We start from the raw sequence: 24,286 nt of genomic DNA on the forward strand, positions 1-24,286 counted from the left end.
CGCGCCTGGCCAATATATCTTCCTTTTTATGTGTTCATAGCAACAATAAATGAGGTAATGGATATAAAGGATTTAGTATTTATCCAACACATAATAGCTTTTCTATATAGAGCAGTTCCTTCTCTAGACAGTACCTGAATCTGTGTATGGGATATTTGGTTACTTGGCAACCTAGAAATTATTGCAGAGAATCCTGATTGTTGACATAGAGGCTACTATACCTTTTTAGAAATAATTGAATATTTGTTCAGTTTGGAGTCTGGTTGTTAGATTATCAAAGAAAAGTCCTGCTGATATGTAAGCATCAAATAGAAACTTGGCCAGGCGTGGTGGCTCATGCCTGTAATCCTAGCACTTTGGGAGGCTGAGGCAGGCGGGTCACTTGAGGTCAGGAATTTGAGACAAGCCTGGCCAACAAGGTGAAACCCTGGCTCTACTAAAAATACAAAAATTAGCCAGGTGTGGTTGCGGATGCCTGTAATCCCATCTACTTGGGAGGCTGAGGCAGGAGAATTGCTTGAACCCGGAGGCAGAGGTTGCAGTGAGCTGAGATGGTGCCACTGCACTCTATCCTGGGTGACAAAGTGAGATGCCGTCTCAAAAAAAAAGAAAAAAAAGAATTCTCTCTGTCTGTTTTGGGAGGTGAGGGCTGTACAGGCACTGGAACCATAAGTACTATGTCTGTGCAGCCCTGTCACTGTATTTAGGCACTTGAGTGGAAGAGCACTGAAACTAGGTGCTCTACAGTTTACCCTATGTGACCCTCCTACTCCTGGTCACACCGTATCAGTCTCCTTTGATTCCTAATGTTTATTTCCTCAGGATTATGTTTTAGTCCTTTCTTCATTCTACATATTTGTCCAAGTGGTCTCATACTGTTCCATCTCTTCAGTAATTTCAATTATATGATAAGGTCTCTCCAATCTATATTTCCAGCCCAGACCTTTCTGACTTTAAACTGATGTATCCTAGGCCCTTTAAGCTGATATATCTTTTTTTAATTCTTCTTTCTAGATATCTCTGAGATGTCTTTTGTTCAGAGCAAAAGTAATTCAATATCTTTTCCATTCAAACCTGGTATTTCACCAAAATTCTCTATTTGTTCACATCTAAGTGTCATTAACTTCTCCCTTTCTTTTATCACCAGACTTCCAGTCAGTCACTAAATCAGACTGGTATACCTTAGATACTTTTTTTCTTTCTCATTCTCACTACTGTTGTCTGAATGACCATCATCTCATCTAGACTGCTGGGAGAGGCCTGATACAGTAATGTTAAGAACAAGGGCTCGGCAGGGCATGGTGGCTCACGCCTGTAATCCCAGCACTTTGGGAGGTTGAGTTGGGTGGATCATCTGAGGTCAGGAGCTCAAGACTAGCCTGGCCAACATGGTGAAACCCCATCTCTACTAAAAATACAAAAATTAGCCGGGCCTGGTGGCACGCACCTGAAGTCTCAGCTACTTGGGAGGCTGAGGCAGGAGAATTGCTTGAACCCCAGAGGCGGAGGTTGGAGTGAACCAAGATTGCACCACTGCACTCCAGCCTGGCAACAGAGCGAGACTCCATCTCCAAAAAAAGAAAAAAAAAAAAGAACAAGGGCTCTGCAGGGCACGGTGGCTCACACCTGTAATCTCAGCACTTTGGGAGGCCGAGGTGGGTGGATCTCCTGAGATCAGGAGTTTGAGACCAGCCTGGCCAACATGGTGAAACCCTGTCTCTACTAAAAATACAAACAATTAACTGGGCGTGGTGGTGGGTGTCTGTAATCCCAGCTATTTGGGAGGCTGAGGTAGGAGAATCGCTTGAACCCGGGAGGCAGAGGTTGCAGTGAGCCGAGATCGTGCCATTGCACTCCAGCTTGGGTGACAAGAATAAGACTCTGTCTCAAAAAGAAAAAACAAGGGCTTTGTATTAAGGCGACCACTTATGAGCTAGGCAAGCTATAACTTGTGTACCTCATTTTTCTACATCTGAAAAATGGGGATCATAATTATATATATAGATGCTCCTCAACTTAGGGTGGGGGTTATAGCCTGATAAACCCATCATAAATTGAAAGTACCATAAATTGAGAGCCAGGCACAGTGGCTCATGCCTGTAAACCCAGCTACATGGGAGGCTGAGGTGGGAAGATCATATGAGTCCAAGAGTTCGAGACCAGCTTGGGCAACATAATGAAACCCCTGTCTCTTAAAAAAAATTTTTTTTTTTAATTAGCAGGGTGTGCTGGTATGTGCTTGTAGTCCCAGCTACTGGGGAGGTTGAAGTGGGAGGATTGCTTGAGCTCAGGAGTTCGAGGCTGCAGTGAGCTATGATCACTTCACTGTATTCCAGCCTGGGCAAAAGAGTGAAACCCTGTCTCTTAGAAAAGGAAATATACGTTGGAAATACATGTAATACACCAAACCTACCAAACATGGTAGTTCAGCCTAGCCTACCTTAAACATGCTCAGAACACTTAATTTATTAGCGTACAATAGGGCACAATCATCTAACATAAGGTCTACAAATGTTGAATATCTCATGTAATTCATTAAATACTGTACTGAAGGTGAAAAACAGTGTTTGTATGGGTAAAGTTTCTACTGAATATGTATTGCTTTTGAACCATTGTAAAGTCAGAAAGCTTAAGCGAAACTATAGTAAGTCCATGACCACCTCTATTTACCTTGAAGTGCTGTTGGGTGCATTAAAGAAGACAATTGCTATAGAGTGTTTAGCCAGTGTGTAGCAAAACACTTCATAAATGTTAACTATTACTACATTATAGCAGCCTCTGAAATGATCTTACTGTATCTATTGCCAACTTCTAGTTCATTCTTTACATTGAAGGCAGGTATCTTTTAGAACAGGCATCCCTGTGGCCTGTTAGGAACTGGGTCGCACAGCAGGAGGTGAGCAGTGGGCAAGTGAGTGAAGTTTTATCTGTATTTGCAGCCGCTCCCCATTGCTCACATTACCTCCTGAGTTCCATCTGATTAGCAACAGCATTAGATTCTCATGTGAGTGTGAACCCTGTTGTGAACTGCCCATGTGAGAGATCTCAGTTGTGCACTTATGAGAATCTAATGTCTGATGATCTGTCACTGCCTCCCATCTCACCCCGATGGGACTATCAAACACCTTTTTGTAACATTTACCAGTCTTGGAAGTATTTGTCTTCACTACTCATCTATGAACAGCTGACAGTGGCCCATATTCATCACTGTATCCTCAGCTTAACAAGGTGTATGGCTAGCACATAGATAGCCAGTAAACATTTGTTTTATTGAACTTAACTTCTCTTGGTCTGAATTTCTTCATTTTTGATATGGCAGTAATCCTCACTTCTCAGTGGAACAAATAATACATGTCAAAGTATTGTGGAAATTTTGAGCTATAAAAGCAAAGTTTTGGCCAGGCACAGTGGCTCACGCCTGTAATCCCACCACTTTGGGAGGCTGAGGCGGGCGGATCACGAGGTCAGGAGATTGAGACCATCCTGGCTGACGTGGTGAAACCCCATCTCTACTAAAAATACAAAAAAAAAAAAAAAATTAGCTGGGTGTGGTGGCGGGCGCCTGTAGTCCCAGCTACTTGGGAGGCTGAGGCAGGAGAATGGCATGAACCTGGGAGGTGGAGCTGGCAATGAGCCGAGATTGCGCCACTGCACTCTAGCCTGGACGATAGAGCGAGACTCTGTCTCAAAAACAGACAAACAAAAACCACAGTTTTAAAGCAGAATGAAAGAAATTCAAAATTGGGATTGGACCATTTCAAAACTATTGCTAAAGTGTAAGCTTCATTAAGGAAAGGACTTTTTCTGCTTTGTGCACTCCTGTATCCCTTAGACCCTAGAACAGGGTCAATCAGTATTTGTGGAAGGGAAGCAGTATATCATAAAACTAAAAGAATTGAGAAAGTAGAAAGTAGTCACACTTCTGTTTCAGATACCCATTCCTATAGCTATGCTCTGGGCTTTGTATCTCTTTGTAATCGTTCATCTTCAAAATCAAAACCTCATGCATTGCTCTAAGTCTTTCCAGCTTACTTTCATCACGCCTGTTCTTCAACAGCATGTCTAGATAAATAGCATCCATCACTTTGTTGTCCGTAAATCAGTCTTTGATAATACAGGTTGCTTTTTATCAGGTAGGCCAAAAGAGAAAAATGTAATAACACAGGTTGCATGGTCTGTCATGTCAAACATTCTTACTTACCCTCATCCTAAATTCCCTTGTACCATTGTGTCTTGGGGCTTGCTCCTGGCGTCATTTAAACTCAGATACATCCAACTACCATTCCAGTAGGAAGGGAGAGCAAAGGATGAGTGTGGATGGAGTTAGTTTGTATGTTTGGAGGAAGTGATTATTAGTCTTTTGGCTTCTAAGTACTACTGGAGAAAATCACAAATAGTATGTTGCTATTAAAAAGTCATCATTAATCTTAACCATGCTTTCAATATTCCTCTGCAATCCTGCCATATTTTGCTACACCTTTTATTTCAGCCTTTCTCTTCTCTACTCCATTTGAACTTCTGTCTGAGCACCTTCCCTCTGGGAGAATACCTTCTGCCTTCAAATCCATGGACCTACCTGATTTAAAACTCAAATTGGGAAAGTGTCCCTTTTCCTTTCCAAGACCAAATCCCTTTATAAAAGCTTTCTCTATCTTGAGCATTTACCTGCCTTTCTTCTGGCTCCATCCCATTAACATTTAAATATGCTCATCCTTTCTTCTTAGGAGAAAAAAAAATTGCTTTTCTTTGTCACCTTATATCCATTGCTTTTTCTTTTTGCTCTGTCTCTTGACCCCACCTCAAACGAATTTCTGCCCCACCAAAGACAATAACCCCTTTTATGTTAAAATTAGTGGAAAGAATGTTAATACAATGCCCTCACTTTAAAGAACATAAAGGAAATTTATAAGTATTTCCAGGGCTGTCATCTATGCCGTGCCAGTCGTGCACTGCACAATTCCAAGGGCACCACTTTACGTTACAAATACAGTTCATTACAAATATAGTGGCCCCATGTTTCTAAATGCTTAGATAATAGCCCACTAGAAAAAGAAACTGATAGTTGCTTGCACCTCTACATAGAAGCACTGTGAATCCAGCAGCCTCATTTGTAAACAAGTGTTTTATTGGTGACTCAAATATTATGAACAGCTTTGCCAAAGTAGCAGCATTTTCTAAAATAATAAAGGATGACATTCCTTTGTTTTATGATAGTTACACTTCTGGAAAATTCAGTATGGACAGTCTCCGACTTAGGAATTTTCGACTTTAGGATGGTGTGAAAGCGATACCCATTCAGTAGAAACTGTACTTCAGGTTTTGCATTTTGATCTTTTCCTGGCCTAGTGATAATGTGGTACAGTACACTCTTGTGATGCTGGGCAGCGGCAGGGAGCCACAGCTCCCAGTCACCCATGTGATCACGGGAGTGAACAACCCATTCTCTACTGTGTACTGTGTTGTCAGCTTTTTTGGATACTGTGTTTTGTGTTTTCACATTCCATCATGTCTACAAAATGTCCATCAGTGTCTCCTGTTTCTGGTGAGATAAAGAAGAGGAAGGCAATTACTCTTGAAACGAAACTCAAGATAATTGCCCAGCATGAAGGTGGCAAGCCAGTAATGGCCATTGCACGTGAGTTAGGACTTTCGCAATCCACGATTTCAACTATCTTAAAGGATAAGAAGCGAATCAGTGATGCAGCGAAATCATTAGCATCAGTTAAATCCACTGTCATCATAAAGAAAAGGGCTGGACCAATTGATGATATGGAAAAATTACTTGTTATGTGGATGGAAGACCAGATACAGAAGTGCATACCACTCAGCCTACTGATGATCCAGGCTAAGGCAAGAAGTCTTTTTAATATGCTAAAAGACCGTGCGAATGATCCTACATATACACAAATGTTTAAAGCAAGTCATGGATGGTTCCAGCGCTTCAAAAGGCGTCATAATTTTCACAATGTAAAGATCAGTGGTGAGGCAACACGTGCTGGTAATGAAGGTGCCATAGCTTTTAAGGAACAGCTGCATGGGATAATTGTGGCTGAAGATCTTTGCAATAAGGAGCTGATTGCACTGGAGGAAGAAAGAAGTAAAGGAGTTGAGGCAGTGGAAGAAGTTATACCCACGGCACCTAGAAAGTTCACAGCAAAGACACTGGCAGAGGCATTTGCTGCTATCAGCAGCGGCCTACAGATGTTAGAAGAAATGGACGTCAATTACGAGAGATTCGCCACAGTTGACAGGCAGATACAGGATGCCCTTGCTTGCTACAGAGAAATATATAATGAAAAGAAACAAGCTGTACAGTCAAAACTTGGTATCTTCCTGAAGAACACTATGCTTGCTAAACCAACTAGTGTTGATGTCCCAATGCCTTCTACCACCTATTCTCGATGTTCATCAGAAGAGAGAGAAATTGAGGACCCTATTGCATCCCCATCATCCAGCAATTAATTCATTTCAGTGCTTCAAACATTTTTCAGGACCACTGTGCTTTCAGCTGTGTACATTAATGGTGAGTACCCGTAGAACCATTCTGTTTTCCACTTTCAGTACAGTATTCAATAAATTACAGGAGATATTCAACACTGTTATAACATAGCCTTGTGTTAGATGACTTTTGTCCAACTGTAGGCTTATGTAAGTGTTCTGAGCACATTTAAGGTAGGCTAGACTAAGTCATGATGTTCTGTAGGTGTACTAAATGCATTTTTGACTTACGATATTTTCAATTAATTGGGATATAACCCCCTGGGAAATTGAGGAGCACCTATACATAGTAAAACTATGCAAAAAATATTGTGTGTTCTTATGTAAAATGTTGAGTTCTCATCTCAGTTATTAAGTTTTTCAGCTGCACTAATGTCCAATGGGACAACTTTTGTAAGATTTTTAGCATCCTTGCTCAGGCTTAGTCAATTTCAGCATCTCACTCCAGGCCCATTGTTTGACAGTGAGGTTCTTCTGAGGGTAACTTATTTGATACCATCTCCATTGAGAACCCAGAGCATTGTGAAAACACAGATTAGCACTATATTCCAGGAAAGGGGTGAGTTATTTTTGGTTTCTTTAAATCTTAGGCGTCTTGGTAAAACAGAACATCTCCACAAGACTAAGGGAAGACTGAAGAATAGAGTTTTTGAACTTTATGCAACTTTGTTTACATCAAGTTTCAAAATGACCTAAACTGTTCCATGTGGATGCTTGAATCTTTTCTAGTACACTGGTGGTGGGCAAGGGGGTGTTGGAAACAGGGCTCAGGCATAAGATCCAAGATGTGTTTTGCCTTTTTTCTGGATGACCTCATTAAGTGTATAGTCAAAATGTTTCTCTGATAAGCCTGTACCTCTGTAAGTTGTTAACTGCCGGATAGTGATAACTGCTTTCCTTTCCCTTAAGATGCCCTCCAAATCCTTGGTTATGGAATATTTGGCTCATCCCAGTGCACTCGGCTTGGCTGTTGGAGTTGCTTGTGGCGTGTGTCTGGGCTGGAGCCTCCGAGTACGCTTTGGGATGCTCCCCAAAAGCAAGACGAGCAAGACACACACAGATACTGAAAGTGAAGCAAGCATCTTGGGAGAGAGTGGGGAGTACAAGATGATTCTTGTGGTTCGAAATGACTTAAAGATGGGAAAAGGGAAAGTGGCTGCCCAGTGCTCTCATGCTGCTGTTTCAGCCTACAAGCAGATTCAAAGAAGAAATCCTGAAATGCTCAAGCAATGGGAATACTGTGGCCAGCCCAAGGTGGTGGTCAAAGCTCCTGATGAAGAAACCCTAATTGCATTATTGGCCCATGCGAAAATGCTGGGATTGACTGTAAGTTTAATTCAAGATGCTGGACGTACTCAGATTGCACCAGGCTCTCAAACTGTCCTAGGGATTGGGCCAGGACCAGCAGACCTAATTGACAAAGTCACTGGCCACCTAAAACTTTACTAGGTGGACTTTGATATGACAGCAACCCCTCCATCACAAGTGTTTGAAGCCTATCAGATTCTAACAAAAGCTGAATTTCTTCACCCAACTTAAATGTTCTTAAGATGAAAATAAAACCTATTCCCATGTTCTATGGTTGGCAGTTGTCATCTTGGGCTTAAAAAAAGTACTCTTGGTTAAATGGTCTTGGTGGTTCAAGTGAGAGGCTGAAACAAATATTTAAGATGAGAGAAACAGGTCAATACAATTGGATTAAAAGGGAGGAAACAGCATTTCCCTATACATGGTTAGGTCCCTTTGTGTGTTGGTAGCCCTTCCCTGAGACTGTGTCCCCCTGGAGGTCAAGGTTCAAGGGTGTTCCCACTAGAGGCAAGCTGCAGTTTGTTCCCCTGCTGTCACTTTTTGGGTGACTGGTAGCCTACTTTATTAATAGATATGGCCATCCTCAATGGAGTCCCATGGTTTATAACCTGTTTGAATTTTTGTCTAAAGGTTGAGGTTTTATAGCAGATACAACCTACTGTGCAGTGTTTCATATTCACCTTCCCTGACCCATACTGGCCAAAGGTTATCAGCAGTGGTTCTAAATCACAGCCTATTAAAGGTTCTCACTTTCCCCCTTTCTTGTAACAATGAAGCCATTGAAACTTGTGGAGTAACCTTATCGACCTTACAGATGGAAATGGGTGGGCCCAAGTAAGAATTTATGGTAACTGTAAAGTGAATGTAGTTTGTCATCTCTGCTAGTTTTTTTTTTTCCTAGAACTTAAAGAACTAGACAGTTAAGTGTGCCTTTTTTACCTTTTAATCTTTAGATATACTTGATACAATCCTAATAATTACTGTTATACCAGTTACCTAGAATATGAGGCAGAGGGTCCCAACTCCCCAAGCCACAGAGCTTCCTGATAGTCATCTTGTTAGAAACTATTTTTCTTTAAAGCCTTCTTTTAGGAGGATACTGACAGTAATTTCTAAAATCAGTGTATCCCCAAGAACGGTACTGATGCCAGGGAGAATTTTGGTAACAGGCCCATTTTAAGTGGCAGTACCTGTCTATGGTTAACTGCAATATAAGCAGCATTATAGCACAACCTCAAGGTCTAAGGTCATTGGTGGAATATCGTGGGCAGAACACTAAAGACAGTCTTGAAAGTTCTAATATTTGATTCATTTTATACACTTCGCACAGGCATAGGACAGCACAGGAGAAAAATTGCAACTGTGAATGATGCCACAATAGCAACTATTTTTAAACAGAATGTTTACTGGCTCCAGAAGTGATGCAACAAAATGCAACGTTAGGACTGAGTTGAACTCAGTGCTTAAGTGCATGATTCTGGCTCAGGTAATTTCTGAGGTTTGCCTCAGACTGATGGCTCCAAATTCAAAGATAGTGGCATTCCCAACAGGATGGCATGGGGTGGCTAAGTACTGATCAGTCATGGCATATCTACCAAAAGGAATATTATGAAAATTCTGGTAATTGTGGATATATGCTTGTTTTCTAATTCATCTGTACTTAGTATTTTATAGAACTCATAATCTTATAGTCCTCAAAGTATACTCTGCAGAACCCATGGGGTCTCCACAGAGTCAAAAATCTTTTCGTAATACTATTATTTTTTTTCCTCTGTGTTACTTGCACTGATGGTACAAAAGCAGTGGTGGGGAAAACTGATGGCACCTCCCACATATCAAAGCAGGGGCACCATTGTATTCTTCACTGACCTGCACTCACATTAAACACTTTCACTTCATGTCCTGGATGAAACTAAATAGGTTTTTTGGTTTTTTGAGACAAGAGTCTCGTTCTGTCATCCAGGCTGGAGTGCAATGATGTGATCCCGGCTCACTACAACCTTTGCCTCCCAGGTTCAAGTGATTCTCATGCCTCTCATGCCTCAGCCTCCTGCCTTCTGAGTAGTAGCTGGGATCTTACAGGCGTGTACCTTCACACCTGGATGATTTTTTATTTTTAGTAGAGCACGCCTGGCTGATATTTTATTTTTAGTAGAGATGGAGTTTCACCATGTTGGTCAGGCTTGTCTCCAACTCCTGGCCTCAAGCAGTCTGCCTGCCTCAACCTCCCAAAGTGCTGGGATTACAGGCATGAGCCACCACAGCTGGTGGGACAGGGATTTTAAGTTTTAAAAAACTCCTCTGTGGAGCTTATGGTAGGTAATTTGCCTAAGAGTTGTAAAGCAGTGCAACACTAGGCGAGGGGCTATGTGTAGCTATTGAGGATTAAGGGATAGTGAAATGAACTTTAGGAACATTCTCAGCCATAAGCAAGAGCTAGATTGACACAACCAATTTTTCAAAAAAAATCAACTTAAGATACCCATAATTTGGGCACCTTTATAATTCATGATGAGAAAGAGCATGTTAACTACATGTTTAAATATATTTTATTCAAGTTAATATAACAGCAATGATTTGTTCATTTAAGTGAAATGCCTAGATAAAAACCTCAAGTGTCACTTGGCTAAAATGTTGGAGACAGTAAATGTAAGCCACTAGAGTAGTGACTCTGGTTCTTTAGACTACTGCGTGTACCTTATTGAACTACAGGAATGCACATTGATAAAATGCACAATGTCTTCACATGTCTCAATCCTCATTCCTCTTCCTTTCATGCCTCCCTGTAATGCCTCAGTATCCAATATAAAACTACAAAAACTACTGTTCTTTTGGTTTGAGTGGTATTTAATTAAGTTCTTTTGGTTTGAGTGGTATTTAATTAAAACTTCAAATCTACGTTATTTCCACAGTCCAGTAATTTATTTTAAATTTGAGTAATTTCAAATTCCACAAACAAAACTGAATAACAGCAATATTTTGTTTGAATTTCTCTCTTCTGTACACTCAGTGATCTAAAACACCACAATATCCAACATACACAAACCTCAGGGAAGGGTTAGTAAACACACACAAGATTGGAATCATGGTGCTCTTTGCTCCTGAATGGAATGGTCCCACAGAAAAAGCACAGGATACAGCACAACATAAGGGCACCTGTTACATATGAAGTGAGCAAAACATACTAGCATTTTCTATATGCATAATGGGGAAACCTGCATAGGTTAGAGGGCCTTTTATGCTCATTTAAAAATCAGGCAAGTTGTCTGTAACATTTTTCAAATAATCTGGAAAGCACTGCAATCCAGTGTAGGATGTGCTGATTAGTGTTTTTGTTGGCATTGACAGTCTTGCATGGTCATATGCCAGTATTTTTGCTTTAGCTTTTCTTTGAATAAAACAGATTTAAATGCATTTAGACAATACATATTTGTAAGCTGTTTACATACACTAAATTTAAGAAATTCAATATTAGAGTTTCTTTGTTTCTTTAAACACTACAGAGTGCAAATCAGATTCTTCACAACAGATTAAATATTAAGCAGTTCTTTAAAGAATGAGGGGGAAGAAAAAAAGGCCAAGTGAATAAAACATTGAAACTATTCCCCTTCGAAAATAAATTCTAAAATGTTGTGGAATGTGAAATAAGGTTTTAACATAGGTGATCCAAGTTTATAGTTAGAAACAAAAAGGAGTCCTTCATGAAATAAAGGTTACAAGAACACGTTGCCTGTTTCCCCCATTATAAACAGAGAAGTGGGTAGAGACGATGTTTCAGTACGAAAATAGGTGACTACAGGATCAGCTTTTCATCTCACATGCTGTACCCAAAGCCAGGCTGTGGCTGTCCATACGGTGGTGCGGTATAACCATAACCAAAAGGTGCCTGGGGAGGGACGGCAACACTGGGTCCTGCTGTCAGCATCAACTGGGGCTGACCTAAAGTAGAAGAAAACGAAAAGGAGCAGGGGCAGGGTGAGGAGGCAGGACAGACTGTTAGCATTTAGAACACTCCAATCTCCTTCACTCTAGCAACATAATCTCACCCTTGAATGAGTTGTGTATCGGGGGCACATTTGATTGCTACAATTTTGGGAGGACAGTCTTACTCTAAGAAGGTTCCTACCTAAAAAGTCAACAAATAGTGCAGGGCCAAAGGCCAGAACTGCTTATGACTGAACACAATATGCCTGACACTGTATACTTGACACTACCTACATGCATAATAAAATTAGCACAAGAAAACTTAGTTTTTTAAGACTTCTTTTTTTTTTAAAGACAGAATCTTGCTGTGTTGCCCAGGCTGGAGTGCAGTTGTGCAATCTTGGCTCACTGCAACCTCCGCCTTCTGGGTTCAAGCGATTCTCGTGCCTCAGCCTCCCGAGTAGCTGGGATTACGCGTGTGTGCCACCATGTCCAGCTAATTTTTGTATTTTTAGTAGAGACGGGATTTTGCCACGTTGGCCAGGCTGGTCTTGAACTCCTGGCCTCAAGTGATCAGCCCACCTTGCCCTCCCAAAGTGCTGGGATTATAGGCGTGAGCCACCATGGTTGGCCTAAATGACATGTTATTAACATCACTTTTACAGTTAAATTTCTGATTTAAACATGTCTAAATGGCAATGAAACCAAATTCATTTATAGATGATCCAGTACTAATTTAGAGACAGCAAAATTAAAAATAAGACACATTTGGGCCAGGCGCGGTGGCTCACGCCTGTAATCCCAGCACTTTGGGAGGCAGAGGAGGGTGGATCATGAGGTTAGGAGTTCAACACCAGTCTGGCCAATATGGTGAAACCCCGTCTCTACTAAAAATACAAAAAAAATTAGTTGGACGTGGTGATGTGCGCCTATAATCCCAGCTACTCAGCACACTGAGGTAGGAGAATCACTTGAACCCAGGAGGTTGCAGTGAGCTGAGATAACGCCACTGCACTCCAGCCTGGGTGACAGAGTGAGATGCCGTCTTGGGGGGCGGAAAAAAAGACATTCAGACATTCTTTAGGTGTGAAATACATTAGAACATACACCTTCTATCAAATACTATGTTGACATTCTTTCTTACAAAGTTTAAATCGTTGGCCATATTCAGAAAACATGACCTGTAGAGAACTTGGCTTAGAGATGGAAAGCAAGTAACACCTCTCTACCCCTACAAAACAAATATTCTTAACCTCCCACTACCGTGTAAACCTAGATCAAGATTTCTCCTACACAAAGGACTTCATGTCTTTGCTTTTTGTGGTTAACAACCAAAGCTGTATTTAGCAAACAAATTAATTTTGGAAACCAATTTTATTTATTTTATTTTATTATTATTTTTTGAGACTGAGTCACTCTGTCACCCAGGCTGGAGTGCAGTGGCGCCATTTCAGCTCACTGCAGCCTTTGCCTCCCAGGTTCAAGCAATTCTCCTGCCTCAGCCTCCCAAGTAGCTGGGACTACAGGCATGTGCCACCACGCCTGGCTAATCTTTTGTATTTTTAGTAGAAACGGGGTTTCACCGTGTTAGCCAGGATGGTCTCGATCTCCTGACCTTGTGATCTGCCCGCCTCAACCTTCCAAAATGCTGGGATTATAGGCGTGAGCCAACACGCCCAGCCATAATGGTCATATTTTTATGTTCCTTCACCTGGTTATTGTGCTTCTACCTATACTCTTCAAAGTGATTGTTCAAATGAATCTGTTCACCAACTATGAAATGGAAAGGGGCAGTAATTCAGACATGTAGGTTTAAGAAGACATGAAACTGTCTTAAATATTCACTTGAGAGTTTGAAGATCCTATCTCTCTGGAAAGTTCTCAAATGGAAACTACCCAGTTATCTGCCCCAGTTAGAATTTAAAATGAAGATGTATTCTTTATGTAAAGTATACTAAAGGCAGCCTGGGCATATTCTCTCATCTTCTGCTCTTTTGAAAATGGAATTCATCAGTATTTCTTTTTCAGTAATTTATGAGCAGGTAATGAATGAGGGACCAGATGATAGGAAAGATTCATGTTATGATCTTAAATGACTGTTTTTGAGTTTTCTTGTATTTAGGATTATTTTAGTGAATAATATCAACACCTGCTTTACGACTTCTCAGAAAAAAAAATCATAGAAAGCAGTATTTCTTAGCAAGACTTTTGCACTTTAGAAGCTTGTTGTATTCTATTTTGAGGCATAGTCTCTAAATAATTAAATACTTTTCTAATGAATTTTTTGAGGTTACAGAGAGAGATTACCATAAACAATGGGTTGTGTCTCTGTAGCTTGTTCTTCTTCTTTTCTCAGTGATTCTGAAGCATCTAATTTATCCACCTGGAGAAAAACACATCATGTTAATTAGCACCCCAAAAGTATTATAAACCTAGATTTATGGCAGAAAGTGGAAAAGCCTTAGTATGTTAAATTCTGTCAAAATAAAACAGACTAGAAAGAACATTCTCAGTCCCCCTCAAATTCAATGGCAATGTTCATACTTCAGTCCAGCTGGTTTTCAGCACTGTCATTATAAACCCTCAGGAAGGAGGGATTTATAAATGCCATAAAAGCTCACGCCAGACTAAAACTGGGCATGCTAGGATGCAGCCTGAGGGAGGGAGAAAACGAGAAGGAACCACTTTTCAAATGAAGTTTAAAACTGATCAGAGGTAATAATGAACTCATGGTCTGGCAATACTTCCCTCCCCAGAGGAAATGGTATTCAAAAAAGTTAAATGAGCCTCGTGACTGGACAAGTAATTATGCAGAACAAGCTGTTCTTTTGCCAGTTGTGTATAGCTTCTGATGATATTGGTTACAGCTGCAGACTGAAGTTTAAGATTCAAGTGGCTCCATATTCAATCTTTTTGTATAAAGAAAGGCTGCATGTTTAATACTGTGTGGGCTCTGTTATCTAAAAAGTAATCAGTAAAGCCTGATTTTGTCCCAAAAATGTTCGCTTTTAATTAAGCCAAAAGTAAATGGCTACTATATGCTAACTACTCTTCAAAGTGGGTAGTATCAGACAGAAGTAATTCTGCAGAGCAGTCCAAATGTATTAGTGAAAGAAAGGAATTAGAATGCCTAGATCCTTCCACTGACTAGTTGTGTGACCTTGGCAAATCATTGCACTGGCCCTCAAATTTCCTTCTCTATATAATGAGAAGGTTGAACAAAATGATCTGCAGTTTCTTCTAGGGCTAACATGATTTGATTCTGTAATTCTGTAATGAAATAGAAGTGACATTACAACACTGGGACTGGAGAATCTCCTTCACTATACAAATTCCATTGCCTTTTACACTATATTTGTCTTTCAATATTTAAAAGCTGGTCTCTCAACCAAAGCCTTATACTTGGTCTATCATTATAGCTAAGTAAAACTAAATTTCAAACCTCAATGTTATCTATTACTGGTGGTTTTCAAGGTCATAAATGTGCTGGATGAGATAGGGGGACCAAAGTGCAGGGGGGAACACTTTCTGAATGTTCACTGCATGTTCTTCAAAAAGGCAAATTGTGAAAAATCACTTCAAAAAAAAAAAAAGGTTGTAGACTTCAGTGGAAAAGTTTGTAAAATCCAGGTCCTAAAAAGATTCAGGCAGCACCTCATTTCTATTTGAAACTATTAAAAAAGTATCTTTCAGTCTTCGCATAGGCCATTAAGGTTAGGACACTGTTTTACATTTAATTGTTTCATTTTAAATACCACAAATATGAGTCTAATCCATCTTAATTTGTTAGGGAACTGAAAGTTTGAGAAAAGTAAGCCTAAGTAGGCTCCTTCAGATGAAATGTGGTTTTTCTAGCCTAGGAAGATGGATTAGTTTACGTTTATACACTATTATCCTATTTTATAGTCTAAATGATGTGTTACAAATTACCCTAGTACCAAATTAAAGACTATTATGTAGTATAAGTACCAGATGAAATGCCCATTTTTTGGCATCCACACTTAGAACAAAAATTATTACAGTTATAGAACTTAAAGCACAGCTCTGTGCCATCAAGGGTCAGATGGGGTTTTGCTAACTAACCAGTATTCAAGAAGGAGCTATAGAAGTTATAAAGAAAAATACATGGATGCCTGTACATTAGTAACTTCTAAGAAAAAAAAAGAAAATGAAACAACCAAAAGCCACCACTGCATAATACATTTCCGGACTTTCAAGGAAAAGAATCTGAAGTGAACATGTGTTTAAAAGTTAAGGTCTGAATCAGATGTTGAACACAGAAGTCCTATTAGAGAAGCACATGGAAGACTTAGAAGAGCTGGCAATATCACAATGCCCTAGCATACACATAGGAAGTTTGGGCATAGGGGGAAGAATTCTGAAGGAATAGCATCAAGCTAAGCAAAAAATTCTGATTCTTCTATATGATGGGACAGCCTCTGGCACTGGGACTTTCAATTTTTGTTTCCACTGATCCAATTTAGATTGCTAAAAAAAAAAAAAAAAAAAAAAAAAAGCATAGAAGGCTTTTAAGAACACAAGCTTTTGTTAAGAGCTGTAACAAAAGTTTCTGATCCTTGGATTTAAAAAGAAAAATTACAGGTAAGCATGTCAATGAATTCAGTTCCATCTGTACTACTAAAAATTCACTAAAATGTAAAAGGCTTTTCCACAAAGACTGCAATATGCTGCAGAGGAAAAGTAACATGCAGTCAAGTTATTTTGGTGTATGTGTGCATGAAAAAAAGGCAAAAGTACTGAAGCAAGAAGTGAGATCTGAAGATGACTTGCTATACAGGCTCTCAAGAAACACACACAGCCCACAGCAATGCTATAAGAGTTTCAAAAATAGTATGATGTAATTGCAATGACTGTTGTACATGCTCCATTTAAAACAATGCATAACACTGCAGTTCAATTACCTGTTTTTCACACACACGCTTTCTAACTGCCTTGCTTACTAGCTGCTGAAGGGTCTCACACACAATGCATTTTACTCAGGTTTGCCCTAAGTTCCAGTGGTGACTCCAGTTTGGTTCAACATAATCCCAAGGCATTGTCCCCCACCCAAATTCTTTTCAATTTGTTTCAACTCTCCTTTACCTTCCCACCCTTTTCTAACCACAATTTGATAACAGATGTAAGTTTGTTTCATTCATATTGGGATGGAGACAAGCCAATGAAGGAAGCAGCAACCAAAAGGTGCCTGAATTTGACCTCCTTGGACAAGCCAACTGATAAACAGGAGAGCAAATTTTAGGTAGCTTCAGAGGTATGCCTTATTACAGAAAGTAGAAGTTAATACTTTGTTAAAAGTAATTCATGTTGCTTAGCAACAATTATAGCAAGCTTGGCTCTCGTGATTAAAAAGGTTTTGATTCCTCTTAAAAATGGACTAGCACCATAAGAACTGGACACCTGGAGAAACATGAGGAAAGTCTCTTCGGAAGCAGCTAGTATCTCTTGTATCTACTTTCAGCAAAAAATTAGTAAGAATCAAGAGATCAGAAACTGGATCACAGTCCTTCAATACCAAAAAAAAAAAAACCCCAAAAAGCCTTTTAGGGCATGTATATACATATATAAATTCAACAACTGTCAGGCAAGTTCACAAAGTAAAACCAGAGGCTGTTTTAATTTACTTCAAGTATTATGATAGTCCTATTAGGGTCCAGATACCCTGACAGGGAAGAGAAATTTCCTGTTACTTTGGAATTAATATGGAAACTCACCATACTCAGTTTTCCATAATATATTTAAGAGAGACTGTGAACCAACTACTGATTAGCCTCCTGCCCTTCCTAAAGCCTATTAGCCGATTAGTAGCAAACGTCTGCTAATGTCCTACAGTTCTATTAAAGTTATGTTTCAAGGGACTTGCAGAGGCTTTAGTGAAAATTTATTGGGGGGAAAAAGCAGCAGCAGCAGTGTAGAAAAGGAAGGAAAAAAATCATGCAAATTCCTTAGACTTAGTTCTCCAGACTTAAAGATGGAAAAGAATCAACTTTCACCTTTTCCTTTATTGCATCAACCTGCAAAGGAATTCAGAAGGTGGAGCTTAGAAAAAAAATCAAATTCCATATTGAGCATAAAAAGGTAGAATCAGCAACAAAGGTTTAGGGAAGAAACATCTAACCACTAAAAAGGTATGAGAGAAGTGAAAATAAAGGGCATACTGGAAGCAAAATTTAGATTTTTCTGTAACTTCAAAGCTTACTGCAGAAGAATTTATGCTACAGTATGAAAGAAAGCAGCTTAATCACTAGTAAAATTTACAGCACTTAGGTTAACAGCAGCTTAGAGACAGGTCTCACAAGTTGGCATTATGTTTAAGAAGCTCTTCTCATCTATGGCTAAAACATGTTGGCTAAGACAAGGCAACATGTTTTTTCTTACATTGAATACAGAAAATGTTAATTCTTTAAAAACTTTAAACAGATACAATGGTATCTAATTAAATGATATTCTGAGGAAAAATTCAGTGTAGTAGGGATTGTTGGTAGTGTTCCCACTCCCCCCACCCCCACCTTAACTCAGGCAGGCTAAAGGAATCAGTTGGGAGACTCTGATTTTAATCATGCGTTTTGCTTTGACAAAAGGATCCTCTAAAACCATTTAAAAATGTTCTACAGAGTGGAAGCTAGTAACTGCTGAAGATAGGGTGAGTAAATTCTTACATCAAAAAGGGACACTAAGATGAATAGTGAATTTTATAAGGCGATTAGACCCCCAGCTTGTTTAATGTGTTCACCTCCTATGATATTTTTAAATCAGGGGTTAAACTATCAAAAAAAAAATTGTGAAGATTAAAAGAATGTTAAGAATATACATGCAGCTTCCCCAGGGGAAACAGGCATAGACATCACTAAAGTCAGGAGCCAACCAAATAAAAGGGAATCTACAATACTAGTTATGATGATTTGAGTTACAAGAACTGAGTTTGAGAAAAATGCTACTTTGAAATAAAATTTATCGAATCATTTTTAAAATAAAAAAATACAGATTATTTTCACCCTCATAAATACACTGAGGGTAAACAGCTACATTTGAGTTCCCCTTCCAATCAGTGTCATTTTTCAGCTATTAAAAAATTTTCAAAAGAACAGGAATATTTTATGATCGACTGACTTCTACTAAATTAAAAAAATTAATGTGCATGTAGAATTTTACATATCTGCAAGAAAACTAATTCTGAATACACTTAGAAGAGTCATTACCTTTGTCAAGTATTCCTTCATGACCTGGATGAAATAGGGCATGGCAAAATCCATGATATTGTGCCTCCACGCAGTTTCTAGGACAACATCTGGCCTTAAAAGATCGTAACAGGTAAACAGACAAGCTCCAAAGCACTCTCTTTTTTCTTCCTGCAAAAACCACTGCAGGAGTTCTTCAGCCAACTCAGTATCTTTAGATTCAGAAGCATACTGCATTGCATCCTATTCAAAGAAAATAGTGACAGTCAAAAAACATTAGACCCAACATACTAAACTAGTAAACCAACAAAAACAATGGAAACTTTCCAATATAAGTCTGGTTTTGCAAGGGGAAAAGAAGCCTCCTAGTTGTATCATTTAAATTAAAATTTTCAAAGAACAGATAAGCTAAAGGCCTTTTTATTCCCCCAAACAAGTCTGACCTTAACATAAGAGAGCCCCTAGAATCAAGAAATCCATTAACTTAAATTGCCTTAAAGTCAGTTCTCATATTCACAAAACCAATCCTTTTATTTATAGAATATAATCACTTGTAACATCATTTTAGGCCTGGTTTAACAGCCCCCGCCCCGCAACTTTATCAACCTTGTAAAGGCTGTCTTTCTTGCACAGCTCTACACTCTGTTTCCAGCGATTGTTGCCTTTGAAGAGATAAGCAGCAATTCTCCTGAACTCAATGAGTTCATGTTTTTCCAAACGCTGAGCAAGCGAGATATTGTCAAAGTTGTCATAAGCATCTATTGATGTTCGCAGAGCCTTAAAAAAAAAGCCATCCAAATGCCAGATCAGTATCTTGTTTTAACATTATATTCCGTCCTCGATCAATGAGCCCCTTAGATGGTAATGTGTAATATGACACCTAGATTCAAGCATCAAAAGGTATGTTTTTTCACTATACCTAAAGATAACATTTTCTCCAAGATATTTCAGTATCAAGGACTAACATATGGCTATGAAACTGATGAGATTTCTGATTTGGAGGGCAAGATTTTTTTTTTGAGATGGAGTCTCCCTCTGTTGCCCAGGCTGGAGTGCAGTGGTGACGCAATCGTGGCTCACTGCAACCTGCCTCTAGCGTTCAAGCGATTCTCCTGCCTCAGCCTGCCGGGTAGCTGGGACTATAGGCACGTGCCACCACACCCGGCTAATTTTTTTTGTATTTTAATAGAGACGGGGTTTCATTGTGTTAGCCAGGATGGTCTCGATCTCCTGACATCATGATCTGCCCGCCTTGGCTTCCCAAAGTGCTGGGATTACAGGCATGAGCCACCGCGCCTGGCCTGGAGGGCAAGATTTTATTCTCTAGAGAAACTTCTGATAAAACTCAGCATGGCAGCAGTACAGGGCCTCAAAGAAAATCAACAGAGAGAAACAAAGGCAAGTAGCTTAAGCTTCACTCTACTTGACTTTTGCTTATGTGAAATCCTTCATAAGAGAAAGTTTATACAAATACTAATAAAACAGTAGGCAAGAAAAATGGTGAATATAGTTAATATCAAATAAATTTTATGAACTAGTTAAGTGATCAGACATTTTTGACTCTACCTATAATCTAGATGTTAGAGATAAAGTAATCATATCTTTTTTTCAAAAGCAGTATCTTATACAAGATCTGAGCAAAATTCTGAAAACTTGGCACTTAATTAGAAGTAAGATTTATCAATCCTGAAACCTTACTAAATTTAGATCCTAAGAATGCAAGCACCTACTGTTTACAATCCTAAATGATAATGGCTTTTTAGAAAAATGGGAAAACGTAACTTTATGAGTCTTAAGATTATGTGCAAGAATCAAAAGGTTTTACCTGATAATCTTCTTCTGTAATAAACAGGTTGTTCAATGATTCATTCACAGATTTGTTGTTATGGTTCTGAACAGAACGCAAATATGGTTTCACCAGTGGTAGCTGTTTAACCTTTAAAATAGAGAGTTTGTTACAAATATAGCACATTATTGAAGTCCCAGGGACAAAAGTTATCCAAATATGTCCTAATTCCTTGCTATGAAGCTTTCGTTTAAAATTATTACTTTACCTTGCTGAAATAATTGACTGCACGAGTGTGATCCAACCGTGGAGACAGCACCATCAGCAAATCATTTAACAACAGAGGCTTGAATTCTAAATAGAATTGTATTGCTCTGTAGTATAGTTCCACATTGGCAACCTACAATGGGAAAATCCATACATAAGTCAGTTACTTCCTAATGAGCTTTCTCCTTCTGAATCCTTTATCTTCTGAAGAAAGTACACACCTTGGTAATGATATCTTTGAACTGCCCTTCTTTCCAGGCATCAGTTGGATGATTCATCATGGTAATTATGGCATTATCATATTCTTCATACTTGTCATACAAAAACACCAGTTCTGCCCAAAGATGAGCTTGTTCTGCAGCTCTTAGCACCTGCATAAGAAAGACTTAATTGCTTTGGATATGAGTCTAGCTAACAGCCTTAAAAAGAATAAGATATTTTGAAGTATTAGTTTTAACTACACAGTTGCTTCACTGTGTTACAATGACTGGTTACCTTGGGAATATTCACTCTAGACCAGAACAGCTCCAGGTGCTCCCTCATTTTCTGAGGCTTAAATTTAGAGTACAGAATAGCTAATTCGGTAAACATTCCCATGTGAGCTCGCTCAAGTCCCAGTGCTGCTTCCAACATGGTAATCAGCTCTTCAAAATAGCCACGATCCTGAACAAGAGAAATGTGCAGTTAAAGATAAGAATATCTATGGTAAAAGATCTCAGGTCATATAAAAGTTTGTTAATTACCTGATAGTAGTTGATAAGTTCTTCTAATTCATCTGCGTGTACAACAATATGAAGTCCACACATCTGAGCAAGACGGAATTCTTTCCCATCTACACAGGCGAAGCAGACCTAGAATAAACATTTCCTTTCTGTGAACTCAAATGTAAACATGGCTAGTTATTTAAACTAATGTTTAAAGAGCGTTTCTTTAATTCTTCACTCAAACTTGGGTTTAGATTACCTCTTTCCATGTTCGAGTACTGTTAGCTTTCCTAGCCCCATCAACAGCTGCCTGATATTCACCCAGATGAACCAGGGTAGATGCCAAACGTCCAAAATTGGAAACATTATTGTACAACAACTTAGCAGCATCATACATTTTTTCATCATAACAACGGTCACCAACCTGGAAAAAAAAAGGTAACGCACATTCAGTAAGATGTTAGTGTGAGCTTAATCCTCTTTTCAAATTCATACCTTCACACTGAGAAATAATGTTTTCCTATAGATTTTTCCTTGGAATTCTTCAGTTATGTTTTGATCCTACCAAGCTAATCAAGTAGCCCAACTAGTTTTTCTTAAATCTGAAAAGGAAACCCACTTGTTGGATATGAGCATTATTTGGTCCATTGATAAATTCTTCTAACTCTGCAAGGCGGTTTGTTTTAGCCAGCGCAAATATCAATTCTGTCTCCACGTAGGACTCTCGAGCCTTCTTACGGGCCATCTGCAAGTACTTCACCAGTTCTTCCCAGTTTCCTAAGTATAGAAAAAGAAAAAATAGATCCAAACACTAACATCCTAGTTTATCTTTCACCCAAGTAAATGAAAATTGCTATTCATTTCCTTTTCAAGGAAACATTGATAATGACAAATGTAAACTGTGCAATATTTCACTTCTGTATTATCACAGACCAAATGAATAGAAGAATTCTCTTTTTCCTGAAAGTTGTAAGATTAGAGCACTATCAGGATTTTATGAGACTTCAAAAACAGAAAATTCATCTTCCCCACTTGTAAGTTTTGTGAACCTACAAATTCACAAAATACAGCCTCTTTTTATGTGGACTAAGATGGAGTACTAAAAGTTTTCACAGGAAACCATGCAGTATCCAACTCTTCTACAATTCGGAACAGACAGATATCTTAATGCTTAGCTTAATCATTTTGTGAGGTCTCAATATATAAGGTAAGAAATCATACCACTAGTATTGGCAGCCTGAACAACTTCCATGTAGGAGGAAGGATCATCTGCTTTGATGTAAGAATCAATGGCTTCTTTCACCATTCCTTTCTGCAACTGGGCTTTTGCAAGTTGACTCCAGACCGCAGGTTCATTGCAACGTTCAGCAAACTCATATGCCCGATCCAAGTTTCCAATATGTTCAATTAAGACCTAAGTACCCAAGTTTGAAATTGGGGTTAGAGTAAAATCAATCCTACCCAGAGCAATTACATTTAAGCTGTTAGTATTTTATTGCTCTTCTATTGCCATAGCAACCAGTTAGGCCCACCCTCATAAGACAGTGCATACACTGAATGAGCAGAAGACATTACATTTAGTAATTCAACTTAGGTAATCTAAAGATTTACCTGAACTGCTGAAGTATTGACATCAAATTTCCGGAAAATGGCAAATGCTTCTTCAAACAGCTCATTGCTGATGGCGATATTGGCAATATCTGGGGCATCATAATTATCCAAGCGGTTAATATACTCCATAACACGTGTACGGTCAGCTTTAATTGCGGTGAGGATAAGGAGGTTTTGCAGATTCCTTTAAGAAACAAAATAATATTTTAAATGCAATATTTTAAGTTTATCAGACATAAAAAAAAAAACCACTGTGACTAATAGAGAGGTTTTGTCTCAAGAGATAGGGTGAGAAGGAGGGGGGATATTAGAAGAGTGAGAATTCAGGCAACTTTCTCTGATCTTTTTGTTCCTTCCCAAAACTGATGGGCCATTATTAAAGACTGACAATAAACAGCCAATGGATCCCTCTGAAAGCATACCTGTGTTCACTGAATACAGAGTTATCAAGGACAATTTTCTCCAGCAGTTCAATCAGTTCATTAGGAAGGTCTGCAGTCATGAAAGCCTTGACAGTTACTGACACTTCTTCAGGGTCCTGAGTCTCAGACAAAGCTGTTTGTACAACCTACAGAGGATATATGGGACATAAGTATTGAGAATCAAGTTGGTTTTAAATAAGGATAAGTTGGCCTCTCATTAGAAAACTTGAAATAGGCAGAAAAGAATGAAGTAGGAAAAAGACCTTTAAATTTACACACAGAGGTCTTTCTACACCAATCTGTATAATACGTGTAATTCTACTCTCTTGAAAAATTACTCTAGTTATATAATTTCTATCTTTTCCCTGATTAAAACATTATCCAGGCTAGCAATCATCATTATCACTTTAGTGGCTACACATAATGCAAAATTCAACTACACAGATGTGGAACTATAGTATCGGTAATTCTTCTAGTTTTGCCTATTTGCATGGCTTTCTAGATGCTTCAATGATTTCCAACCACCCCCTCCACATCCTTCCCCTAGGAAGCTTAGTAACTAGTTGGAAT

General features: G+C 39.0%; 2 protein-coding genes across 6 annotated transcripts in view; one reads left to right on the forward strand and one right to left on the reverse strand.

Annotated features, from left to right (window-relative positions):
• Positions 1–24,286, forward strand: part of PTRH2 (peptidyl-tRNA hydrolase 2) — a 33,293-nt gene that overhangs the window by 2,991 nt on the left and 6,016 nt on the right. For 2 of the 4 annotated variants that reach the window (XM_017877426.1, XM_017877427.1), the window contains exon 2: positions 7,408–8,077. The exons of 1 other annotated variant lie outside the window; for it this stretch is intronic. In XM_017877426.1, coding sequence (XP_017732915.1) covers positions 7,408–7,947 — 540 coding nt within the window. In that variant the 3' untranslated portion in view covers positions 7,948–8,077. Of the gene's footprint in view, positions 1–5,527; positions 6,524–7,407; positions 8,078–24,286 lie in introns of those variants that run through there. One more of the 4 variants, XM_017877425.1, reaches the window with a different exon arrangement.
• Positions 10,671–24,286, reverse strand: part of CLTC (clathrin heavy chain) — a 76,142-nt gene continuing 62,526 nt past the window's right edge. The window contains exons 19-33 of one of the 2 annotated variants that reach the window (XM_017877421.1): positions 23,717–23,862; positions 23,295–23,478; positions 22,905–23,097; positions 22,303–22,460; positions 21,943–22,107; positions 21,723–21,830; positions 21,475–21,642; positions 21,201–21,350; positions 20,981–21,112; positions 20,752–20,862; positions 19,533–19,703; positions 18,948–19,169; positions 17,742–17,762; positions 14,038–14,113; positions 10,671–11,745 (exon numbers count right to left, since the gene is read on the reverse strand). In XM_017877421.1, the coding sequence (XP_017732910.1) occupies positions 11,621–11,745; positions 14,038–14,113; positions 17,742–17,762; positions 18,948–19,169; positions 19,533–19,703; positions 20,752–20,862; positions 20,981–21,112; positions 21,201–21,350; positions 21,475–21,642; positions 21,723–21,830; positions 21,943–22,107; positions 22,303–22,460; positions 22,905–23,097; positions 23,295–23,478; positions 23,717–23,862 (2,130 nt within the window). In that variant the 3' untranslated portion in view covers positions 10,671–11,620. The remainder of the gene's footprint in view (positions 11,746–14,037; positions 14,114–17,741; positions 17,763–18,947; positions 19,170–19,532; positions 19,704–20,751; positions 20,863–20,980; positions 21,113–21,200; positions 21,351–21,474; positions 21,643–21,722; positions 21,831–21,942; positions 22,108–22,302; positions 22,461–22,904; positions 23,098–23,294; positions 23,479–23,716; positions 23,863–24,286) is intronic. The other variant, XM_017877422.1, reaches the window with a different exon arrangement.

The sequence above is a fragment of the Rhinopithecus bieti genome, unplaced genomic scaffold, assembly GCF_001698545.2.
Source record: "Rhinopithecus bieti isolate Rb0 unplaced genomic scaffold, ASM169854v2 scaffold_10657, whole genome shotgun sequence".
Taxonomy (NCBI): domain Eukaryota; kingdom Metazoa; phylum Chordata; class Mammalia; order Primates; family Cercopithecidae; genus Rhinopithecus; species Rhinopithecus bieti.